At 41.5% G+C, this 23,107-nt stretch overlaps 2 protein-coding genes across 2 annotated transcripts in view; both read right to left on the bottom strand.

Moving 5' to 3' along the window:
* LOC141582961 (RNA-binding motif protein, X chromosome-like) overlaps window positions 1-6,514 on the bottom strand; it is a 48,695-nt gene extending 42,181 nt beyond the window's left edge. The window contains exons 1-3 of the mRNA XM_074392406.1: window positions 6,409-6,514; window positions 5,377-5,480; window positions 2,818-2,995 (exon numbers count right to left, since the gene is read on the bottom strand). Of these exons, the coding sequence (XP_074248507.1) occupies window positions 2,818-2,995; window positions 5,377-5,480; window positions 6,409-6,514 (388 nt within the window). The remainder of the gene's footprint in view (window positions 1-2,817; window positions 2,996-5,376; window positions 5,481-6,408) is intronic.
* Window positions 6,515-15,903: 9,389 nt separating this feature from the next.
* LOC141582960 (testis-specific Y-encoded protein 3-like) overlaps window positions 15,904-23,107 on the bottom strand; it is a 137,749-nt gene continuing 130,545 nt past the window's right edge. Inside the window, exons 3-7 of the mRNA XM_074392405.1 lie at window positions 22,646-22,757; window positions 22,372-22,514; window positions 22,183-22,264; window positions 21,002-21,082; window positions 15,904-16,166 (exon numbers count right to left, since the gene is read on the bottom strand). Of these exons, the coding sequence (XP_074248506.1) occupies window positions 15,904-16,166; window positions 21,002-21,082; window positions 22,183-22,264; window positions 22,372-22,514; window positions 22,646-22,757 (681 nt within the window). The remainder of the gene's footprint in view (window positions 16,167-21,001; window positions 21,083-22,182; window positions 22,265-22,371; window positions 22,515-22,645; window positions 22,758-23,107) is intronic.

The following is a 23,107-nucleotide window of genomic DNA, read 5'->3' as shown; positions in this document are numbered from 1 at the left end:
ATATATAAAGGCCTAGGCACTTCTCCAAATACAATATGAAAATACCCAAAAGACAAGTGGATCTGGTACTCACAATTAGTTATTCAGAAAATACATTTCAAAGCCCAAGTGAGATAAAATATTTCAGCCATACTTAAATGGTTACACATTTTAAAATCTTAGAAATATCAAGACCGTGAATGGGTGGAAGTAAACTGGAACCCTGAATCAATACTTGTTGGATTGGAAAATAATGCAGCTACTAAGAAGAAATGTGATGGGGCCTCAAGAATGAAAACAAAACAAAACAAAACATAAACACCAAAAGTTATTACTCATACATACTGACAATTCAGTAACTGTACTCAAATAAACATGTGTGCATCAAAACAGTGTAGAGGAAACACTCAAACCAAAGAATGGGTTAACAGCTTATGTAAAAAGTGAAGTGCAATGATGTGAATGAAACTTCAGGATATCAGGCAGAAAGAAAACAGATATAAAAGTGGAGTAGACATTGATCAAGCCCATTAACGTGAAGTATGCAGAACAGGTGAGTTCACAAACAAAACAGAGTGTTGGTTACTAGCAGCTGAGGGAAAAGACAAAATGAAAGGGACTGCTTAACTGGTAAGAGACTTGCAGTTTGGAGCCATGAAAAGGTTTTGGAACTAGACGGAGATTGCACAACAGCATGTAATAAATGCCACTTAATTGTTGACCTAAAAATTTTCCATTTTCTTACGTGAATTTCATCACTAACACAACAATAAACTAGTTTTTCATTTTTCCTTTACCTATTCTTAGTTGCATAAGCATTATCTTTTTGTTATATATGGTCATGCCTGCAGGAAAAGACTGACTTTCCGCATGAAGAACCTCCACAATTATCTCTTTCACTTGATGTGGGACCTGTAAATTTAATATGATGAAACATTATGTAAACAGCAGGAAACCTGAAACACTATTATTAGTTCTCTAAGACAACTGTTGCAAGATATTTCTTCAGTGACTCAATTCTTCTTTCCCTAAGTCATCAGAAATTCATGACACTTTGAATACTTTTAATGGCTCTGAATTATCTCTTGATTCCTACAAGGCCAGTTCTTACAAACTTAAGATATATACTAACGCTTAGGTAAAATGGCTTAGGTAAAATTCACGGTTAATGGCTAATAACTATTAGTCGTTATTTTCTTTCTCATATGAATTGTCTATGACTATTAATGACACAGGCAAAACACGTAAAACCGTCAATGTCTTCACTGATTGTAAAGGTTATCCGTTGCTGCTTTCTCAGCTCAAGAAAGTCAATTTACCCATGTTGTTCAATGCATCTCACTCACACAAATACTGCAATCCTCGAATGGCTGCATGCTATATTTACACCTAAACGTTCTCCTTGGTCTTGAAGCAGTTGGCCCTATATTAAACGTTGAAAAATTAAAATGTACCAGTGCAGGTTTTCTAATGATGGCCAAGAATTCTTCACCTAGCAATAAGCAGTACTATTTAAGTGCTAGTTACATCATTATGCCCCTTTCAAAATAGAAAACAGTCTATTTTAATATACTCTTCATGTGCAGCTTCTTAGACGTCAGTCTTCCACATGATGTGTTTACTGGCTAAACTTTTAATGAAAATGTGCTGACTTGTGCATTTTGAAGTCAGTAGATACCTAACTTCACTGATACTCTATTACAAAATGTAAAATTAAAAGAATCATGTATTAAATGATAATTTATTTTTACATATCTACAAAAATGTGAGATCTTGGTGGAGTCAAATGTAAGAATATATGCATTTTCATACATGACAGAGTATTATTAATCTTCACCTTCAAGATTAATTGGAATCAAAAAAGCCAAGAAGTTCTGCCTCTTAAAATGAAGCAAACACTGCAATTTCAAATTTAGAAAATATAGCTCCCATAAAGTACAGAGCTAGTGATTCAAAGTCCAAACTAAATGTTAGATTTTTGATGGTTGGTTAATAGATAATACAAGTTAACCAATAGGTATTTTCTTAATACATGGTCACTTTTTTAAAGTAGAAATTAACCCCTCTGTCCTACTGAGTAAATCAATCTTAAATGCCATTTTCAGAAGCTCTTGCTTCAGCAAAGAAACATACATATGAATTTGTGAAGCCAAAGTTTTGACATTTCTGAGTCACAGAATCTTTTAAGAAACTGAAGTTCTATACTCCATGAATGAAGAATAATTTATGGCAGACCTATTTACAAATTATCCATATCAAAAGTGAAATGGTTTTCATTTGTATACATGTTTACACACACACACACACACAAACACAAACACACACACACAGATAGACAGAGAAAGAGAGAGAGAGAAAGAGAGAGAAAGAGAGAGAGAGAGAGAGAGAGAGAGAGAGAGAGAGAGAGAGAGAGAGATTGTTAAAATCAGTCCTCAAATATTCAGTTACTAATATCCCATTGGAAGGATTTCAAGGTTTCATGGTATTTTGATAATACAACTTATATGAAATTCTGAGATTCAAAGTAAGAAACTCTAAAGAATAATAAATGGAAACATGTTCAGCAGAAAATCTGTGGAGAACATGTAATCAAGATTCATAAACTCAATTCACTTTGAAATTTTTCTTATTTCAATACAAAGCAATTAAGATTTTAAAATGAGTTTCAGACATTAATCATTCTCATTATACACTTTTAGTACTTACAAAGCATGTTGCTTATTCACAGTTAGTTAATTTTCTGTTCATAAAAATATAAAGAAATTTGAGAAATTTCTATAATTTCAAGCTTTCTGTCTTTCAGTCCTATGCTTCCTACTTTATATTTTAAAACTTTACCCAAGCGTGCTCTACGTGAGAGATGCCAACCTCTTGTCTGTCCACTCCTTCCTCTCGCAGATCTCTGTTTTCCTGTGGGTCTTCTCTTTCCTGAAAAACGCAGTGTTCTCTGCCTGCCAGCACTTTGAAAAAACGGTTTCTTGGCTTGCTCTACTTTTATTGCTTTTCCATCCAAAAACTAAAAGTATTAAGCATACCATCAGCAACGGTGCCACATTTCAACTAATCCTATTTTAAAGACATTTTTACATCAACTGTATTTACGTTCTAGATGTTTTCTCCTTAACAAACTTTCTTTTTGCTGAAATGCCAACGTTGAGAACATTGCAAAACCTGCAACAATCTCTGAGACCATGCATTCTGTTAAGAAATGAACACCAATTCCCTTATTCCATTACTTGAAAAGGTCTCCAGTATTAAAAATAACACCTAAAAAAGTTAAACCATCACACATTGTATGGGAGAATGTGGCCCATCTCTTCTTTACAATATACAATCTGCTTCATCTTTGCATTCACATCACATATTTAAAAGTTCCAGTGTCTTGAAGCGATATGAAAGACTGTGTCATCTGAAATTATAAGGTTAACATTGTTCATTAGGAATTGATTCTTGAACCTGCTGCTGTGTATCACATAAAATGTCCAAATACGATTTACAGTTCTGTATCTACTCTAGTTCTCTTTCAATAAATGTGATCCCTGTTTGGTCTCTTTCATATTTTCTGTCTTAGTCATTTCTTATCATGCCTAGAGGCATTCCTAAAAAAAGACTCTTAACGTAGTACTTCATGTTGTTTCTCAGAAATAGTTTAATGTCCTAATTAAATTCACAATAACTTTCTTAGGTTTAACCTTTCCTGTAGGCCAAAGTAATGTTTGAAAACAGTTCTGCTAATCACTCTATTTAAACATTACATGGCTTTTGTTATTTGGGAAAGGATCTTAAATCCCATCCAAGACCTGTTGCAGACAAGTAAGCAGTTCTTCCTATCTTGAGATGTCTTGTGTTATTTCTTGGCCCAGAATAGATAGTTTCCCCAGTTTTGCGCATGGTTGCTTCCTTCCTAGTGTTCCAAAGTCAGCCACAATTTCTTAAACTGTAAGCTCCCCCTGAAAACTCTAAGTACCTTCTTTATTTCCCTTCTTAACACTTATCTGCATGTAACATTTATTTTAATTTTTCCATAATAAAGTATGTGAGACAAGGCAATTTGGAAAAGACATCTGCACAAATTAACCCTTCTTCAGCACAACAACTGGGGGAAAATGGCCAAACATTTTATAATATATATATATATATATATATATATATATATATATATATATGTCAAAAGTGTCTCCATACCTAGCATGAAACCATGAACCAATCAACTATCAGCTTGTACACCACACCTTATAATTTGAGAGGATAAGGGTGCATAAAAATGCACTGTCTGCTGTGTACCAGGAAATGAGCTAGAAAGAAGACAAATAAAATCAACTCGAAAAATTAAAAATGCACTAGAGACAATTTAATGATCAACTGATTGATACATGGTACGGTGAGCACAAAATTTCTATAATAGACAGTGAGTAAAAAAAAATAGAAAATCTAAGTTGTTCTTAAAGGATAAATTGCCATTTGTGCAAGGTTTACATGGCAGAACAATACTCAAGTGGTCCAGAAAAACATATTGAGGATGGCATCAAGTATAGCAGGAACTAAAAACAGATTGGGATAATGTTATAAAGAAAAAAGCTCCAGGGCATCTCCAATGGAATGATCTTGATGGCAACATAATGGAATTCAGTAGGAAAGAGAATTGCATAAAAGGTTAAAGCTGTAACAAATACACAGTCTCTAGAATTTAACACTCCACAGGACAAGATACTATTGTTTGGATAAAAGCCAGTCCTAGAACACACTGGAAAAAATTAATAAGGAGGTATGCACGTTACCTAGTAACTAGGTATGCATGTCACACTGGTTATAGGAGAAAAAATAATCTTCTTAGGAGAAGCGTGCAAGGATGGGGCAAACCTGAACAGTTACTTGTTCTGTTATCCAACTTCCATGTTCTTGTATTATTTTCTATTTTCAAGTACTTAACACTTCCTTATATGGAAAGTTCTGTTTAAATGAACTTTCTCAAGAATGTATTTTCAGAAAATGGGAGTCTGTCTAGATGTCTATCCACAGTTTCTCTGTACTATAGATGTTTTACTATGAATTGTATGTAACTCCATTAATAGCCATTTCAAAACCATGACTTATTTTTCTCATTTCCATGAGAGTTCCTTCTAAGTTTCAAAGCTGTTCAAAAGCTTTGAAAACATATTAACACTAATATTGAAATAAAAACATAGAAATTGGATTACCATAAGGTTAATTTATATAATGTTCATTCCGATATCTTTCCAACTACACTTGCATTTATATGTCCAAGTAAGAGGATCACTAAACCATGTCCATTCATATGTCATTATACTATTTTCAAAGTGTTCTAGTACTAAAAAGACCTAGAGATGCTGTTAATTGAAGAACAGAGTTAGAATTGCACTAGTAAGGCAAACTTACCTTTCCATTTAAATCTCTGGTAGCATGCTCAGCATCTGCACAGTTCTCAAAAGCAACGAACGCAAAGCCTCTGCACTTCCCGCTTTGATATTTCAACAAAAGAACTAAAATATATGAAAACCTTTTCATTTATATAACGGACTTTCGATAGTACTAGCTATCTGAATGTTACATCAATAAACAAGCAAATTGCACTTCACATCCTTACTATGATTCCTAACACTACGTCACCCCTACAGACAGCTTATTTCATTCCATTTCATTCCCCACCACCAAACAAATTTACTTTTGCTTGTATTGTAATAAGCTAGCTTGTGTTGGCCTAACTGACTCCATCTTAGCCATGAGCCTGACTTGCTCCATTTAGCTTCTCTCTCCCGGCCTCAGCCCCCTCCAGGTGCATTCCTGGGTCACACTGCATTCAAAGCTTTGAATTCTTAAGAGTGGTTCACACTGTTCCCAGTACCTGTAACCACTGTAACCACGTCCTGCTTGACAAGTCTACCTGCTACTGTCAGTACCCTCCTCCGTGACTGAGTGTACAGAAAGTTGCCCCTGTTACCTCCTTACATGTTTGTATGCAAACATCCTTAGCCACCAACCATCCTAGGAACATTCTGCCCCCTGGTTACCAGCTTCCTTATCTAACTTGCTTGTTCTGCTTATGTAAAATTCCACTTCAGCTAGGATCCCCCTCCCCTATCTAAATCAAGGTACAAAGGGAAATTAAGCCCCTTTGTAAGGGCTTAGAGATTCCGAGGATGGACTGACTCTCAGTCAGTGGCAATAAAGGATTCTTAATTTGGAACTTAGAGAGTGGCCCTCTCCTTCTAACTCACTCGGTTACAACACTGTCCCATTGGCAGTACTATGCAGGTGATCTTTGCCTGCTGCCATGACAATATTCAGAATACCAAATAGAAACTTAAAAAAAGGTTTTTAAAAATAAAGAAAAAATATATAATCAATTACATATATTCAGTTTATGCTTACTTTGGAAAAAATTACTTATATGATGGTTTTAAGGGTTACCTTCTGACAGGGGACCATGTCTCCCAAATACTGCTTTTAGCATCTTTTCATTAGCTTCTCTAGTGAGCCCACCAATGAAAAGCCTGCCAGGGCGATCCGCTTCCATAATTTTGCTGTAAATAGTAAGAAATAAATTTACATTTAGATAACAATAAAAAAGTAAAGAGGCTCACCTCTTCTAATGTACCTTACTTCCTATATGACAAAATCTGTAACATAAAGAGCAAAAGCGGGAATGGCATCATGGATTAATGGTGCATTTCACTGCATACCTGAGAAAAACTCTTAAGGAAAACTAGGTAAGAGAAGCAATTCTAATTTTACAAAGTGGAAATACACAGGATTCCCCAATTTAAACAGCTTTACTTGAAAATTATTTATTTATTTATGAAGTACAATTTTTCTTAAGAGTAAGTTTTCCGCTGCCAATTTGCACTGCTCCCTGCAGCCTCCTCCATCCAGCCTCAAGTGATCCCATCATGTCTCAGAAAGATCCCCCAACAGCCCTACGGAAGTAGCCGAAACAGCCTCTGTCGGCAGCCAATCAGTGCGACGGTGGGTGGCGGTCTTCCAGGGCGGAGGGGCGTGGCCGAACCTGGGTGTCCTGCAGCTCCACCCTCATCGGGTGAGCCACGGATGACGAGCTCGCCGATTTTCTGCCCAGTGGCTCTGGGTTCACGCGCAGGCCAGGCGGGTAGCCGGCCGTTTGGAATTATGGGCATGGAAGTCCCACAGCTTAACTGCCATCATGACTGTGGCCCACCATTGACCCACAGCGAACACATGAAACGTCTCACTTCCTTAGGCAGGCCAGGCAGATGGTCCTGAATGTTGCAGATCCAGAGGAGAGGGAGAGGGACCAGCGCTGACTGCTGGGGCAAGGGCGGCAGCGGAGGAGGCTTGGGGGAAGTGGGGCGGGGCAGGCGTGTGGGAGGAAAGCCACATGGAACCTTCCTGGGGTGGACTTTGTCTGCACTCTTGGAAGATCTAGGCGAATACAGACCCCGAGTGCCATGCTTCCTCCCTAAGGATGCTGGACTCCCGGGAGCATTCCTCTCATGCTGGGTCCTAGGCACACTGGAGGCCAGCCGCCAGGGTCACCGTGGATGGACTGTATATACGCTATGCTGTGCCCACGCAAGACACTGCATTGCCGACCCAGAGGTTCCCGCCAGTGGGCAACAGCGGCATGCACCGCTGCCGTCAGGGCTTCGCAGGTCCAGGGCCTGCCCTGTGTCTTCTGGGCTGCTGGGCATAGCTGATCCCACTGGGGCCCAGAGCCCCAAGGTGCATGCATGGGATGGCAGCCTGGTGGGGCATCCCAAGAGCCCTGGGTCCACGTAGCTTTAGCAACGGATGCTCAGCAGGGTGAGGCCCACGGGTTTTTCAAGGACTGGTCCGCACCACGTAGGGGTTCCCTGGTTTGTGTTGAGCAGCAGAAGCAGGTGTCTGCGGGAGGCCGGAGGAGGGCATTGTGTTCAGCCTGGAGGTAGGAGTGTGTAACTAGTGCACACAGCCGGAGGGGGGCCGGCCTTTTGGAGGAATGTCGTGCTTCTGGTGGACGATGTAATGTCGGTAGTGGGAGGTGGTGGCGAAGGAAAAGGCCGACATGCGGCAGCAGGGGGTAGACCAGGGGGCACCGTGTGGCTGGCCCTGACCCCAGCACTCCTGGGCCAGATACAGACTCGCTGAAGCCGCTGGACTTGGATATAGGCTCCGGGCATTGTGGACCAGAGCCATATCCTTGCAACTGCCCATTTGGGAAGGCTGGCATCACAGGATGAGCTCATGTTTCCCAAGGCAGACTTTTGTGGAGCCAGGCCAGAGGTGCTAGAGTTAAGGCAGAAGGCTGGGATGGGTAAAGGGAGGGGAGCCAATGCCAGCTTATGATAACTTTGATTAATTGGACTTTTTGTTGCTGCTGCTGTTGTAGTTCCACATGAAATTTAGAATAAGATTCTTGCTAATTTTGTGAAGAATGACATTAGCAGTTTCATAGCAATAACATTGAATTATTGGATCATCTACCCATTCAATATGCTGTTTGCTGTGTGTTTGTCCTAAAAGACTTAATCTTTTGATGTTTATTTTGTTGAGTTTATCCTGAAGAAATGTTTGATTTTTCAACAGATTTTACTCTTTTTCATTTTTGCTTTTGCTTCTGTTTATGTAGTGATCATATTTATTGACTTGCATATGTAGACCCAACCCCAACTTTTCATTCCAGGAATACAGCCTAGTGTGATTGTGGGGTGCTAGCTTCTTGATCCTATGTGGATTCTAGTTTGATGACATTTTGCTGAGGAATTGTGCATCCCTGCCTATGAGACATAATTGGCCAGAAGCTTTTTTCTTCTTCTTCTTTCTTTCTTTCTTTCTTTTTTATTGTGTCTCTGCCAGATTTTGTTATCAGTCTGATCATGGCTTCATAGAATAAGAGATGAAAAAGCCCATTTCCTTCAATTTATTGAATAATTATGATAGCATTGAAATGAGTTTGTTGTACATCTGGCAAAATTAGGCTATGAATCCATGTGTTCCAGATTTTCTTTCTAATCATTGGTAAGTTTGTTTTTACCTAAACAATTTCAGACATAGATATTGGCCTATGGCCTAGGCAGATTTTCAGTTTCATTCTGATTTAGTCTTGGGAGATGATGTGCTTCCAGGAATTTATCTGTTTCCTCTATATTTTGTAACATGTGTAGTACAATGATCATGGAGTTTTTTATAGTGCTCTCTGGAGATCTTTTGTATTTCTGTGGGATCAGTCATAATCCTGCCTATGTTGTTTTGATTGTGCTTTTTTGGTCTTCTTTTCCTTTTTTTTTTTTTTTTTTTTTTTTTTTTTTTTTTTTTTTTCAGACAAAGATTTTGTGTGTCAAGGCTAAAGTACAGTGACATGATCTTGGATCACTGACACCTCCACTGAGGAAATGTGTTCTCTCTCTGGGTCGACAACAGGGAGTATATTTAAGGGCAAGAGCTTCCCAGTGCTATGCCTCCCTCCCATCTCCGTCGGGGAGATTTGATGGTCTCTTATTTTAATTTTCTCAGGCGTGGGAAGAGTCAAAATCAGTTCACTCTAGCAGAAGTTCTAAGGAACTCCTTTCATTGGCCTGCATTCTTGGAGAAGGTGGAGTTCCTCCCAGGTGGAAAGTTGCCTTCTTCCACATGCCTTTGGATGTCATGTTTTGGGTCCACTTCCACAAACACTCCCTTCATGGAAGCCTTCTTTCTCTCTCCTGGATTTCTCCTCTGGAGTCCTCTTCCACACTTTCTCATGGAAGCATGTCTTCCTCTCCTAAACTCCACGTCTCTCTCAAAGCTGCTTTCTTTTTCTGGATTTCACCTTTCTGGACTCTTTCACTCAGTGTGAGGAGAGTTTTTCTTTTCTGGTTTTCCTCCTACTGGGAACGCTTCGCACTCAGTGATACACGGCTCAGTGCAAAGCGGCTTTTCTTTCTCTCATTCAATGTGCGAGTTAGCTGTTTCAATCTCTCTTTTTCTCCTTTTCCTCTTTCCATACCTAAGTAAATTACTTTTCTGCAAAACTTTTTTGAGTCCAGTATTTACTATAGGACTAAACTGTGCCCTCTGTGCTTTCCTCTCTCATTCTTGAGAGAACAAGAGACCAACAACCTATAACATTCTCTTGGGGGAGCTGTGCCTCACTGACACCCCCAAAACCCTGTCACACCAGCACCCAGCCTCAAGCAATTTTCATGCCTCAGCTGGGATCACAAGCATGCAGTAGTATGCCTAGGTTATTTTTGCGTTTTTAGTAAAGACAGGAATTTACCATGTAGACTAGGCTGGTCTCAAACTCCTGACCACAAGTGATCCACACAAATCTACTTCACGAACTCTGGGATTACAGAGGTAAGTCACCATGCCCAGCCCCCAACTTTTATGTTAATTTACATAGCATTTTATTTATTTATTTTATTTTGAAGGTTTTTTTTTTTTTTTCCCTATATTTTATCTTTTGGGCCAACTCATTGGTTGGTTTAAGTAATTTTTATATAGATTTTTTACATCTCAATTTTATTAAGTTATTATTTAGTTTTAGTTATTTTCTTCTGTTAGTTTGAGAATTGGTTTCCCCTTCCTCCCAGTTCTAGTTGCAAAGTTTGATTATTTATCTGAGATTTTTCTAACTTGTTCATGAAGGCTTTTTAGGATCACCTGAGGCCATGAGTTCAAGATCAGCCAGACCAACATGGTGAAACCCTATTTCTACTAAAAATATAAAATTAGCAATGCATGGTGTTATGTGCCTATAATCCCAGCTACTTGGGAGACTGAGGGAGGAGAATCCCTTGAACCCGGGAGGCAGAGGTTGCAGTGAGCTGAGATCAAGCCACTGCACTCCAACCTAAGCAACAAGCCAGACTTGTCTCAATAATAATAAGCATCATCATAACAGTCAGGCACAGTGTCTCACTTCTGTCATCACTGCACTTTGGTCGGCCAAGGAGAGAGGATTACCTGAGTTCAGGAGTTCGAGACCAGCATAGCCAACATGGAGAAACCTGCTGCTACTAAAAATATAAAATTATTCAGGCATGGTGGCACATTCCGGTAATTTCAACTACTTGGGAGGCTGAGGCAGGAGAATCATTTGAACCTAGTAGGGGGAGGCTGCAGTGAACCCAGCTGGTGCCACTGCACTCCAGCCTGGGTAACAAGAGCAAAATTTCTATCTAAAAACAAAAAACAAAAACAAAAACAAAAAAAAAAAAAAACAAAAACCAAGGTGGGAAGCTTTCTGTGTAACCTAGAGATTTGCTGTGTGCAAATTTGGTGGATTTTCTGTAATTTGGTGGAATTCCTGTCTTTTCTTTACATTTGCTGAAGGATGTTATGTCTGTAACACCCTTGCACTCAGGAAAATTCATAGAAAATGCATCCCCTAAGGCCAGACATGTTGTCTCCCACTTGTAATCCCAGCTACTCTGGAGGCTGAGGGAGGAGAATCATCTGAACCTGGGAGGCAGAGGCTGCAGTGATCTGACATGGCACCACTGCAACCCAGCCTGGTGACAGTGTGGCACTCCATCTCCAAAAATTATAAACATTAAAAAATTTCCAAAAATACATGTCTTCCCTTTTCAAAGTCTAGGGGACAGCCAGAGAAGAGCCATTACTCAGAATATATTATGTTTTGTTTTGTTTTGTTTTTGAGATGGAGTTTCAGTGTGCTGCCCACCTGGAGTTCAGTGGCTACAGCTCAGCTGACTGAAACCTCCACCTCCCAGGTTCAAGCGATTGTCCTGCCTCAGGCTGACGACTACCTGGGACTACAGGCACCCACCATTGGGACCAGACAATTTTTGTGTTTCTCATAGAGACTGGGTGTCACCATGTTGGTCAGGCTGGTCTCGAACTCCCTACATCAGGTGATACACCCACCTCAGCCTAACAAAGTTCCTGGATTAAAGGTGTGAGCCACCAAGCCCAGCCCAAAATTAAGGTTTTGAGCATAGACATTGAGTTACCTGTCCTACTCAACACTTACGAAGTCTGCTACTCCTAGAAATAAGTAAATCTAACTTGAGGCCAGGAGTTCAAGACCAACATGGCCCACATGGTGAAACCACAGCTCTACTAACAACACAAAACTGAGCCAGGCATGGTGGCCAGCAGCTATCACCTATCTACTCCAGAGGCTGAGGCAGGAGAATCACTTGAACCTGAGGGTGGAGGTTGCTGTGAGCTGAGATTGTGCCACTGCACACCAGCTTGGGCAACAAGAGCAAAATTCCATCTCAGAATAATAATAATAATAATTATTATTATTATTATATATATATATATAAATATATAAATATATATATATATATATATATATATAAATATATATAAAATAATTAAAAAACAATGTGGCTGGGTGTCATGACTCACACCTGTAATTCCAGCACTTAGGGAGGTTCATGAGTGCAGATCACAAGATCAGGAGACCCAGACCAACCTGGCCAACATGGTGAACCTCGTCTCTACTAAAAATACAAAAATTAACTGGGTGTGGTGGTAGGCACCTGCAATTTCAGCTACATGGGAGGCTGAGGCAGGAGAATCACTTGAAACCCAGGAAGCTGAGGTTGTCGTGAGCCAAGATCTCACCACTGCACTCTAGTCTGGGGTAAAAAGAGCTACACCCCATCTCCAAAAATATATATATATATATATATATATATATATATATATATATATATATATATAACAAATAAATAAATAAGAATTATGTCATGTGCTCGGAATATTCTCTCACACCTTGAGTGACACAGAGTGAGAATATCACAGCAAATTCATTAATTAAATAGGAATGAATCAACAGGTAGATCTAAAGTTTCTTCTCAAAAAATGAATAAAGTTATTGAAATAAAACAAGAATGAATCACCACCTACATCTGTTGTTTCTTCTAAAAAATTAAACCAAATTAATTAAAGTAAGAATGAATGAATCCGTAGATCCACAATTTCTTCAGACAAAATTAATACAATTACTTAATTAAATTAAAAAGTAAGAATGAGCAACTAGATGCATCATATCTTCTCAAAAATGTAAATAAAATAAATTAATTAAATGAAGTGAGAATGAATCTCTACCTTTATCTATTATTTCCTCTCAAAAAATAAATAAAATTAATTTAATAAAACAAGAATGAATCTGCACTTAGACCTATAACTTCTTTTAATAAATAAAATTAATTAATTAAATAAAAAAGAATGAATCAATACATAGTTGTGTAGTTTCTTTTCAAAAGGAAAATACAATTAGTTAAACTAAGAATGGGTCCGTACATAGATCCATCATTTCTTTTAAAAACATAACACTGATTAATTAAGTAAAACAAGAATTAATCAGCACGAAATTCCATAGTTTCTTCTCAAAAAATAAAATAAAATTAATTAAATAAAGTAAGAATAATCAATCCATAGATCCATAGTTTCTTCTCAAAAAGTAAATAAAAGTAATGAATTAAAGTAAAAATGAATCCAGACATAGATCCATCATTTCTTCTCAAACATAAATAACATTAATTAATTAAATAAGGTGAGAAAGAATCCATACACAGACCTTCGTTTCTTCTCAAAAAAAAAAAAAAAGGATACAATTAAATAAAGAATGAGAGAACAAATACATCCATAACTTCTTCTAAAAAATAAATAAATCAATAAATAAATAAAAATTAAAAAAATAATATAAAACAATGAATCAAATAAACCAAGAAGGAATCAACACCTAGACCCATAGTTTCCTCCACACTGTAGACTTTGGAGATAAGAATGAGATACTCTCTGGCAGATCTGGGGTATGTCATCCCCAGGGTTTAGCAGGGCCCTGTGATCATGGCATGAAGGGTCTTCGTGGGACAGGTGCCTCTCGTGATCAAAATCCTCCCCCATGGACCCGGAGTGCACAGGTGAGGTGTGGAACTGGCCACCTGGCCAGCCTGTGCCCAACCCTCCAATAGCAGGGAAGGAGGAGCAGAGCCCAGCTTTGGTGCATTTGGAGTTAGTTACCAAGGAAACCGAGGGACCACAAGCCTGAGAGGCTTGGGGACGGCCTCTCCGCCCAGGCACGTGGAAACCTATATTAATAAGTAGCAGCCGGGCACAGGCTGGCACCCCCTTAGACGGATACACGCAAAAATGGGGTTCCCAGTGATGGCTCCTCGCAGCTGACATCTGCCTCAGTTCCCATTTCGATCTGGGTCGTCCTGACTTCAGGAAAGGAAGAGATGGATATGTGCTTAGACACACTCCAATAAACACATGGCTTTCCGATCTTTGAGAAAAGGCAGCATTTCTGACCTGAGCCGGAGGCTTTGAAAGCAGAGGGTGTCGGTATCTGCCTTCCAGGAAGCTGTTAAGTGGGATTAGCTTCTGGCATCACCACACTGTTCTGTCCAGACTGACCTCCTGGGGGGATCCCAGGAGAAATTGCACCTTGACTCAGTTTCCCCAGAGGCTCCCAACCACTCTTTGGGACGTCTGTTTGTGAGAAGGAGAACATCTGTGTTGGAAATTGATGATCGGTGTTGGAAAGAGAAATCAGAACTGAGACAAAGGATCTTTCAGCAATGCAATTTTTGCTTCCTGGGCTGCGGGAAGGGGACCCTCACTAGACATCGTGCCAGGAGAGTAAAATGAACAAAGGAAAACACACACATTTATCCCTAATGCATGTGGGGTCGTCCTTGCTGCTGTGTCTGATCTCCCTTGGCTGGAGCCAGACCTTACCATCTAACTAGAACACAATTGGCTAACAAGTTAAAACTTTTCTGAATAGCTGAAAGCAATGTAGAGCTGGGACACGCCTGTGGCCAGGTCCAGCACAGATTTCTTGGTTAAAGTACAAGGCCATAGGGCGTAGTAAGTGCTTGTAAGCACACCATGTCTAACAGGTATACAGCATAGGGCTTCACAAAGTTATGAGCACACTTGTTCTTTAAGAAGAAAGGAACTTCAGAAAGGAAGTTTTCTACTTCCCACAATCTGTCCATATGCGATGCTCTTTGTGGGACTCTCCTCTGTGGCCCTGCTGCTAGACTTCTCCCTGGACAGGTTGTATGCTGGCTTATAATTTTTCATCTCTCACCCCACTCCTATCTTCCCAACTTCTGAGACTCCACTGTCTATTATTTTATTCTGTGTGCCCTTTTGTATTATAGTGCAGTTTCTTCTCATAAATGAGAACACGGTGATATTTGTCTTTCTGTTTCTGAGTTACTCTGCTTAGGACAGTCTTCTCCAGCTCCATCCAACTTGCTGCAAAAGGTATTATTTTCTTATTTTTCATGACTGCATACTATTTTATGGTGTGTATAAAATCCATTTATTTTCTTTTCTTTCCTTTTCTTTTCCTTCTTTCTTTTTTTAAAGATAGAGACAGGGTGTCAGTTTGTCACCCAGGCTGGTGTACAGTTGTGTGATATCAGCTCACTGCAACCTCCACTACCAGGGTTCAAGTTCAAGCTATTCTTCTGTCTCAGCCTCCCGAGTAGCTGTAAATACAGGCACCTGCTATGTCGCTTGGCTTATTTATTTATTTATTTATTTTTGTATGCTATTAGAGTTGGGGTTTCACCATGTTGGTCAGGCTAGTCTCAAAACGCTGACCTCAGGGGATCCACAAGCCTTGGCCTCCCAAAGTGCTGGGATTATAGGCATGAGCCACCTCACCCAGACTATTTTTTGTATTTTTACTAGAGACAGGGTTTGACCATGTTGTCCAGACTGGTCTTGAACTCCTGACCTCCGGTTATCTGTCCATCTCGGCCTCCCAAAGTGCTGAGATTATAGGCATAAGCCACTACACCCAGCCTATTTTTTGTATTCATAAAGACAGGGTTTCCCCATGTTGCCCAGGCTGGTCTTGACCTCAGGTGATCCACCCACCTAAGCCTTCCACATTGCTGGGATGACATGTGTGAGCCACCACATCCCCCGCACACACACCTTTCTTTTTTCTTTTTAATGTGCTTGTTAAATTGTCCGACAATGCTCCTGGTTCTTCTGTGAACTGATGATATCGATGAGAAGGAATTTAGAGAGAGCAAGCCGGGTTGTCCTGTCTGAGGAAGCCGTGTCTGGGTGGCCAGGGATGTCAATCTCTTGTGGGAAGGCAAGAACATTCCAGGTTTCCACTGTCCAAGATGTGCTCAGAATCCAGAAAGACAAGCAAATATCGGCTCTGGAGAGTTCCAGCTCTGAAGGGAACCAGGCTGCCTCCAACCACCCAGAATCATCTGAGAGAAGAGGAGGCAAAGCTGAGCTGGTAATCCACAGAGATGGAAGCTACTGAGTCACTCACATTTGCAAATTGTATTACTGGAAAGGAAATTACTCTGGGGATGGAATTACAGATATGTATCTGCTAATAGCACTCATTAATTGGTAATGTTTATCTGTCATTTTGAAAGCTGATATGAACAGCATCCATCTTGCCAGAGAAGAAACAACAGTTTACGGGGAGTAAAACAGTGTGTATGTTGAGTTGACTTGCCGGGTAACCTATTAACCCCGTTTGGGTTGAAAACACTCCCTGACTGGGAAGAGTAGAGACAGGGCTGTATCCCCTCAACTCAGAGAAGCTGAAGAAATACATTCAGGGAAAAATACATTATGAGAAAATCCTAAAGGTTCTATAAATGGGTGCCCCAGAGAACGCCCCACACATGGATTTTTGTTTGTTTTTTATTATTAATATACTTTAAGTTCTGGGGTACGTGTGCAGGTCATGCAGGTTTGTTACATATGTATACACTTGGCATGGTACTTTGCTGCATTCATCAGCCCGATAGTCTACATTAGATATTTCTCCTAATGCTATGCCTCCCCTATCCCCATCACACCCTGCTATCACTCCCCTCACCCTCACCCTCTGACAGGCCCCAGTGTGTGTTGTTCCCCTACCTGTGTCCATATGTTCTCATTGTTCAACTCCCACTTATGAGTGAGAACATGCAGTGTTTGGTTTTCTCTTCCCGTGTCAGTTTGCTGAGACTGATCGTTTCCAGCTTCACCCATGTCCCTGCAAAGGACATGAACTCATCCTTTTTTTATGGCTGCATAGTATTCCCTGATGCATCTGAGGTACATTTTCTTTATCCAGATTATCAGTGATGGGCAATTGGATGAGTTCCTAGTCTTTGTTATTGTAAACAGTGCCGCATAACTTTATAGGGAAACAAAATAAAGCCCAGATAACCAAGACAGCACTAAAAAATAAATAAATAAATAAATAAATAAATAAATAAATAAATAAAACAAAGCTGAGGGATGTCATGCTACCTGACTTCAAACTATACTACAATGCTACAGTAATCAAAACAGCAGGGTACTGGTGCCAAAACAGCCATATAGACCAATGGAACAGAACAGAGGCCTCAGAAGGAACATCACACATCTACAACCATCTCCACTTGTTTTTATGCAATTCACTTTCGATAATAAGTATCACCGGAATTCCAAGAAAGGATGGATTTTGTTACCCAGTTCATACCAGGTGGGTGCACTGGGTGTCCTGTTTAGCCAAATCGTTGCTCTCTATAATGAGAGTCTATTGCCTGTCAATGAAAAGGATCAGTCACAAGGTGAAAAGCAAGAAAGGCAGAGAAAAACAACCAGGCTGACAAAATTGCCATGGAGTTTGTGTCTATAATCCCAGCTACTTCACAGGCTAAGGCAGGATAATCATTTGAACCAGGGAAGCGGAGGTTGCAGTGAGCTGAGATCCTGCCATTGTACTCCAGCCTGGGCGAAAGAGTCAGACTCCATCTCAAATATATATATATATATATGTGTGTGTGTGTGTGTGTGTGTGTGTGTGTGTGTGTATACACACATACATTTATATATTTAATGTTGGGCAGTGTTCATTGTTACCAGCTAAATGTTATCCTTTTCCACAGAAGAAAGCTTCTTTTCCTGTCAACAGCAATATAATTTTTTATCATTGCTGTAGAGCACACATAATATGGCCTCTATGATTTTGGCTATTTAAAGAGTGCAATTCACTGATAATAAGTACATTCAAATAATTATGCAACCATCATCACCATCCACCTCCAGAATGTTTCCATCTTCCCAAACAGAAACTGTCCACATTAAGAACCAATTTCTATTGGAGGCAAGGAGGCTAACTCCTGTAACCCCAGCACTTTAGGAGTCCAAGTCCGGCCGATCAGGAAGTCAAGAGATCAAGACTATTCTGGTCAAAAGTGTGAAACCCTGTCTCTACTAAAATGGAAAAATTAGCTGAGCTTGGTGGCACTCATTTGTAATTCCAAGCTACTTGGGAGGCTGAGGCAGAGAATTGCCTGAACCTGGGAGGTGGAGGCTGCAGTGAGCCAAGATGGAGCCACTGTACTCCAATCTGACTGACAGAGGAAGACTGCACGTCAAACAAAGAGAAAGAAAGAAAACAAGAGAAACACCAGTTCCCCATTCCACCTTCCTACTCTCTGCCACTCAGTTCTAGTTTCTGTCTCTGAAATCTGTGCCTCTTCTAGACATTTTAGATACATGTAGTCATATGCTATGTGGCCTTTCATGCCTGGCTTCTCTCACTCAGCCTGATGTCTTCAAGGTTCATCCACACTGCCACCTGTGTTTGAGCCTCATCCCTTTTCCTGACTGTATAGTATTCCACTGAGTGCACAGAGCACATTTTGTTTACCCGCTCATCCATGGATTGGACACCTGTGTTTTTTCCATCTCTGGGCTGTTGTGAATCATGCTGCTATGTATGTGAGTATAGCCGTATGCTCTGTTTTTCTAGGAAAGTCTTTAGATATATGTTCATACATGACATCATGTCTTTTTTGGGGACGTCGATGGATCTGGAGACCCTCATTCTCGGCAAACTAAAACAGGAACAGAAATCCAAACACTGCATGTTCTCACTCCTAAGTGGGAGCTGAAAGATGAGAACACATGGACACAGGGAGGCAAACATCACACACCAGCACCTCTCAGTGTGAGTGGTGGGAGGAAGAGCATCAGGAGCAATAGCTCAAGCATGGTTGCCTTAATACCTAGTTGATGGTTTGTCTGTTTCAGCAAAGCACCTTGAAAGACATTTACCTATGTAACGAAGCTGCACACTTGTTCGTGTTCCCCAGAGCTTAAAACACATTCTTTTTTAGATAGGGTTTCAGGCTTGCTGCCCAGGTGGAGTGCAGTGCTGTATCTCGGCTCAACTCAACGTCCACCTTGCAGGTTTCAAGTGACTCTCCTGCCTCAGCATCTCGAGTAGCTGGGATCACAGGCATGCACCAGCACATCTGGCCAAATTTTGTATTTTTAGTAGAGATTGGGTTTGTCCGCGTTGGTCAGTCTGGTCTTGAACTACAGATCTCAGGTGATCCGCCCACCTCGGCTTCCCAAAGTGCTGGGCTTGAAGGTGTGGGCACCACACTCACCAAGATAAGATTTCCAGAAAGTTTACATAGTACAAAGAAAAGATGTCTAATTGTTTTTATTAGACCGATGGTAGAGTCAAGCACTTTCTCTGATAAGGCATTGGGACCCATGTGAAATCACTAGACTGAATTGCATGTAGGATTCGAGGAAGAAGGCCAGTCAGCTGCACTCACTTTGTGGGGTGGCCCCTGCACCTGAGCCACCTGCCCCTGACACTCCCATCCAAAGGGAACAGTTGACGGTTTGCTGTCTTCCATGGGAAAAGGTCTTCCCCTACCACCACTTTAAAAAAGACCAGTCCCCAAAACTGGTCCTGGGATTTACTTACAATCTTCTCATTATATAGTTACCTCCTAGGAAAATCATGGCAAGACCCTTTCCTCACTTTTTTCTTATGCATAAAATTGGGGCAAGACCTTTTCTGATGTCCTGGTAACAGGTAAGTCCCTAGACATTTTTCAGTCTGAGCTGCCCTGAGTGTACACACCAATCTGCTGCTCGACTCTCACTCTCAGGTTACTTTACTGTGCAGCAGTGTCCTTTGACAGGCACACAGTAGCAGAGAGGCCAGCCTGAGGAACAAAGAATTCCCACTGTTTACTGAGTAAGTTAAGGAGAAAACCTGTTTCTCCTGCATGGTGAGTCATGGGGATGGCAGTCAGAGGAGGTCAACACTCTCACTCAAGAGCCTCAGCTGCCTGCATGGGAGCAGGGGCAAAACTGGGCTATAGATTTTCAAAGCTCAACTGCTGATACCCAGCAGGAGGTCTGTAATGCATATGGAAGGCAACACAAAAACTGCAAGAACTTTGACCGTCAAACCCTCTTCCCTGAGACAACACAGCTCTTCTCACAGAAGCTGTGGTGACCAGAGTCCATATGGCACAAGAAGGTTAGCACTCTATTAGTGCCTCTCCAAGGCGGATGCTCGTGTAGGAACTATTTTATCTAGGAATGGAGAGGAAAGTTCTCCACCCACCACTGAAATCCCCCTCCCCCTCTGTGGCAGAGACAACTCCTTGTCCTGTGCAGAGACACAGATGTTCCTTCGTACCAGCCACTCACTCCAGAAGGAAGGCTGTTATGTTTTGTCCTCCTGCGTGAGGCTTGTAACACATGCTCTGCCACTTTGGGTTCCTTCTCTTTACATTATTAGCATTGTGCAAAGTATGCTGGAAAAAACAAAAAAACAAAAAAACAAAAAAACAAAAAAAAAAAAAAAAAAAAAAAAAAAAAGCATGCCACAGAAAGTAAAAGGGCCCTGGGCTCCAGAAACAATATACAGTGCCATTCATTAATGAGGAGAGATCCTCACTAGAGTTGGCAAGGAACAAAATGCACTCGTAATGGTGTTAGTTACAAACAATCTTCACTCCTGACCTAATAAAGAATCTTGGAGAAAAGCTTAATCCATCTAAAGATGTAAACATCAACAACAGTGTCCATATCCTGGGTCATCAAGGGACAGAGAGTCCATGCATGGACCTGCTGGCGTTCTTGTATTTCATGGATCCACCCCCATTCCCCTCACCTCTGCATGTCTGTGTTTTCCCTTAGTCACCTATGCCTGAAGAAATAGAAATTTTAAAAAGGTGTATCCCAAATGCCTTCCCACATGTGTCTGTATCCTTCCTCACAGTCCCTACATACACCTCACATGCCCATTTCTTATCATGTTGCTGGGACCCCAGAGAACGATTGTCCCATAAAATCACCAGAGAGGTGATTATGCATTCACCTATACAAGAAGAACATGTGAATTCAACACATAAGTGAACTTCAAGATTTCCATCATCCTCTTCTAGCTTAATGTGTCTTATGATACCCCAAACAAAGGATTTTGGAGGTGCCTTGTCCCAGAAAACTGGGCCCTGGATATCTTAGTGCCCATTAGCCCCTTTCCTTGAACTACTGCTGCTTCTATAGCACAAAGCAAGCCTCCAGCTTCACTGTCTTCTATTTCTTTTGCCTCCCCAACTCTGTCCTCTAGGAAGAATCCCAAAATGCGCCACACCCATTCAATCTACAACTTCAGAGGCCCGGCTCCACTGCAGACGATGCAGAGAATGAAACACATGGATAGATCAACCCATTATCACACTGGAATCCAGTGGATGCACACACACACACCCACACACACCTATACACACAGTGACACAAGACACAACCCCTCCCCCAGACACACACACACACAGTCACACATCCTTGACAGTGTTTATTTTCACTCCTTAAAATCCAAGTTTACCCCCTCTTCCTGTCTGCATTCTTTTATGACAGGATCTGTCTTTCTTTTATTTCCTGTGCATAAGACCATGTGGAGTACTGACATCTGAATAATGTAGTAACTTTTCAGGAGTTCTGCTGTTTCAGGTAAAGTCCAGCGCACCACCATATTCCACTCGAAATCTGGGAGTCCCCTAGAGAAACACAACTGCATGTCAAAATGCATTTCCTCTGAGCAATAGTTTTAAATGTTTTAATTCTAGAGCCTGCCCAGAGAAGACTTGTGGCACTTGTTTCCATGGTGGGCAGCCATGGAAACAAGTGACACAAACTGAAGTTAATGATTCAGCCTCGCTTCTCAGAGTGAGTCTGGACACGGACTCTGCTTCCCTGGGCTTAAGACTCCCCGGCTCTAACCTGCCGAGCAGTGCAGTCTCTGATGTGCCTCTTTCAGCCCAAATGCTGTAAATGTACTGGATTCTGTCACTCTCTGTCTCCCTGTCGAGGAATTTCTACGTTTCCGAATGGAGCACCCATCCAGGCTCCCTGCATAGAGGTGTGTCCACCTCCTCATCCTGAGGATCAGTCAGCTCTAGCTCCAACTGAACGGCTCACCTGAAATCTCTGTTCCCTCTTCAGGTGGCTTCATCCTCGTGCAGTATTGCAGGGGATCACGCCAAAGGTCCTTACGTATGATCTATCAGAGGAATCAATTGGGAAAGGCCTCATCAGGGCTCAGATTGGTGAGCCAAGCAGCTGGGAACACACCGAGGTCATTCCTGATGTTTCCCAGGGAGGACCCACCTCAGTGATCCTGTTAGATCCTGCGAAGTTGTGGTCAGAAAACCAGTTGAAGAAGTTGGGGCTGCCGTTGTGTCTGCGGAGATAGGTCTCACGTTCATAACGCTGATACCACTGAATTGGAGTGGAATGAGAAGGGCTGTATTCTACAGAGAGGGGATTTTGCTGCAAGTGGGCTTGATCTGCCCACCCACCACCTTCCTTTCGCCCACGTTGGCAATGATCCACCCACCCACCACCTTCCTTCCACTGCCCCTCCTGGGAGGCCACCAGTCACCTGTGAGGTTCTCGAGATACTGCTTGGTAACCACTTTATTCCGGAAGCAGGGGTTGCTCGGAAAAAACAACATGATCTTGCGGACATGAATAGGATGCTTTGTTTCTTTCACCTGTCAGGACAAGGTGGAGAAAGCTTAAGTATCTTTTCAGGTGAGGTGCCCACTGTTGCTGACAGCAAGGAGTTGCTTCCCTCCAGTGCAGACTCTGGCGTCATGGGTCCAGGCCCCGGCTATGCTCGTTTGTCCTGCTGCTCCCGCTCCACATCGGCTTCCTCTTCGGCCACCACTTCCACTTCCGCCATTATGTCGTCCTCCACCAGCAGCGCCTCCTCCTCCTCCCTCAAGGCCTCCTCGTTGCTCTCCTGCGCTCGCGGGCAGCCTGCGGGTGGCTTGGCGGACCCCCAGGGCGCATGCGCCGGACTTCAAGGGCGAACTGCCTCCAAAGGCTGTCTGAGCGCGAC

Source organism: Saimiri boliviensis, chromosome Y (genome assembly GCF_048565385.1).
Source record: "Saimiri boliviensis isolate mSaiBol1 chromosome Y, mSaiBol1.pri, whole genome shotgun sequence".
NCBI classification, from domain to species: domain Eukaryota; kingdom Metazoa; phylum Chordata; class Mammalia; order Primates; family Cebidae; genus Saimiri; species Saimiri boliviensis.
The sequence above is the reverse complement of the archived record's forward strand: the minus strand, read 5'-3'. Positions and strand labels throughout refer to the sequence as shown.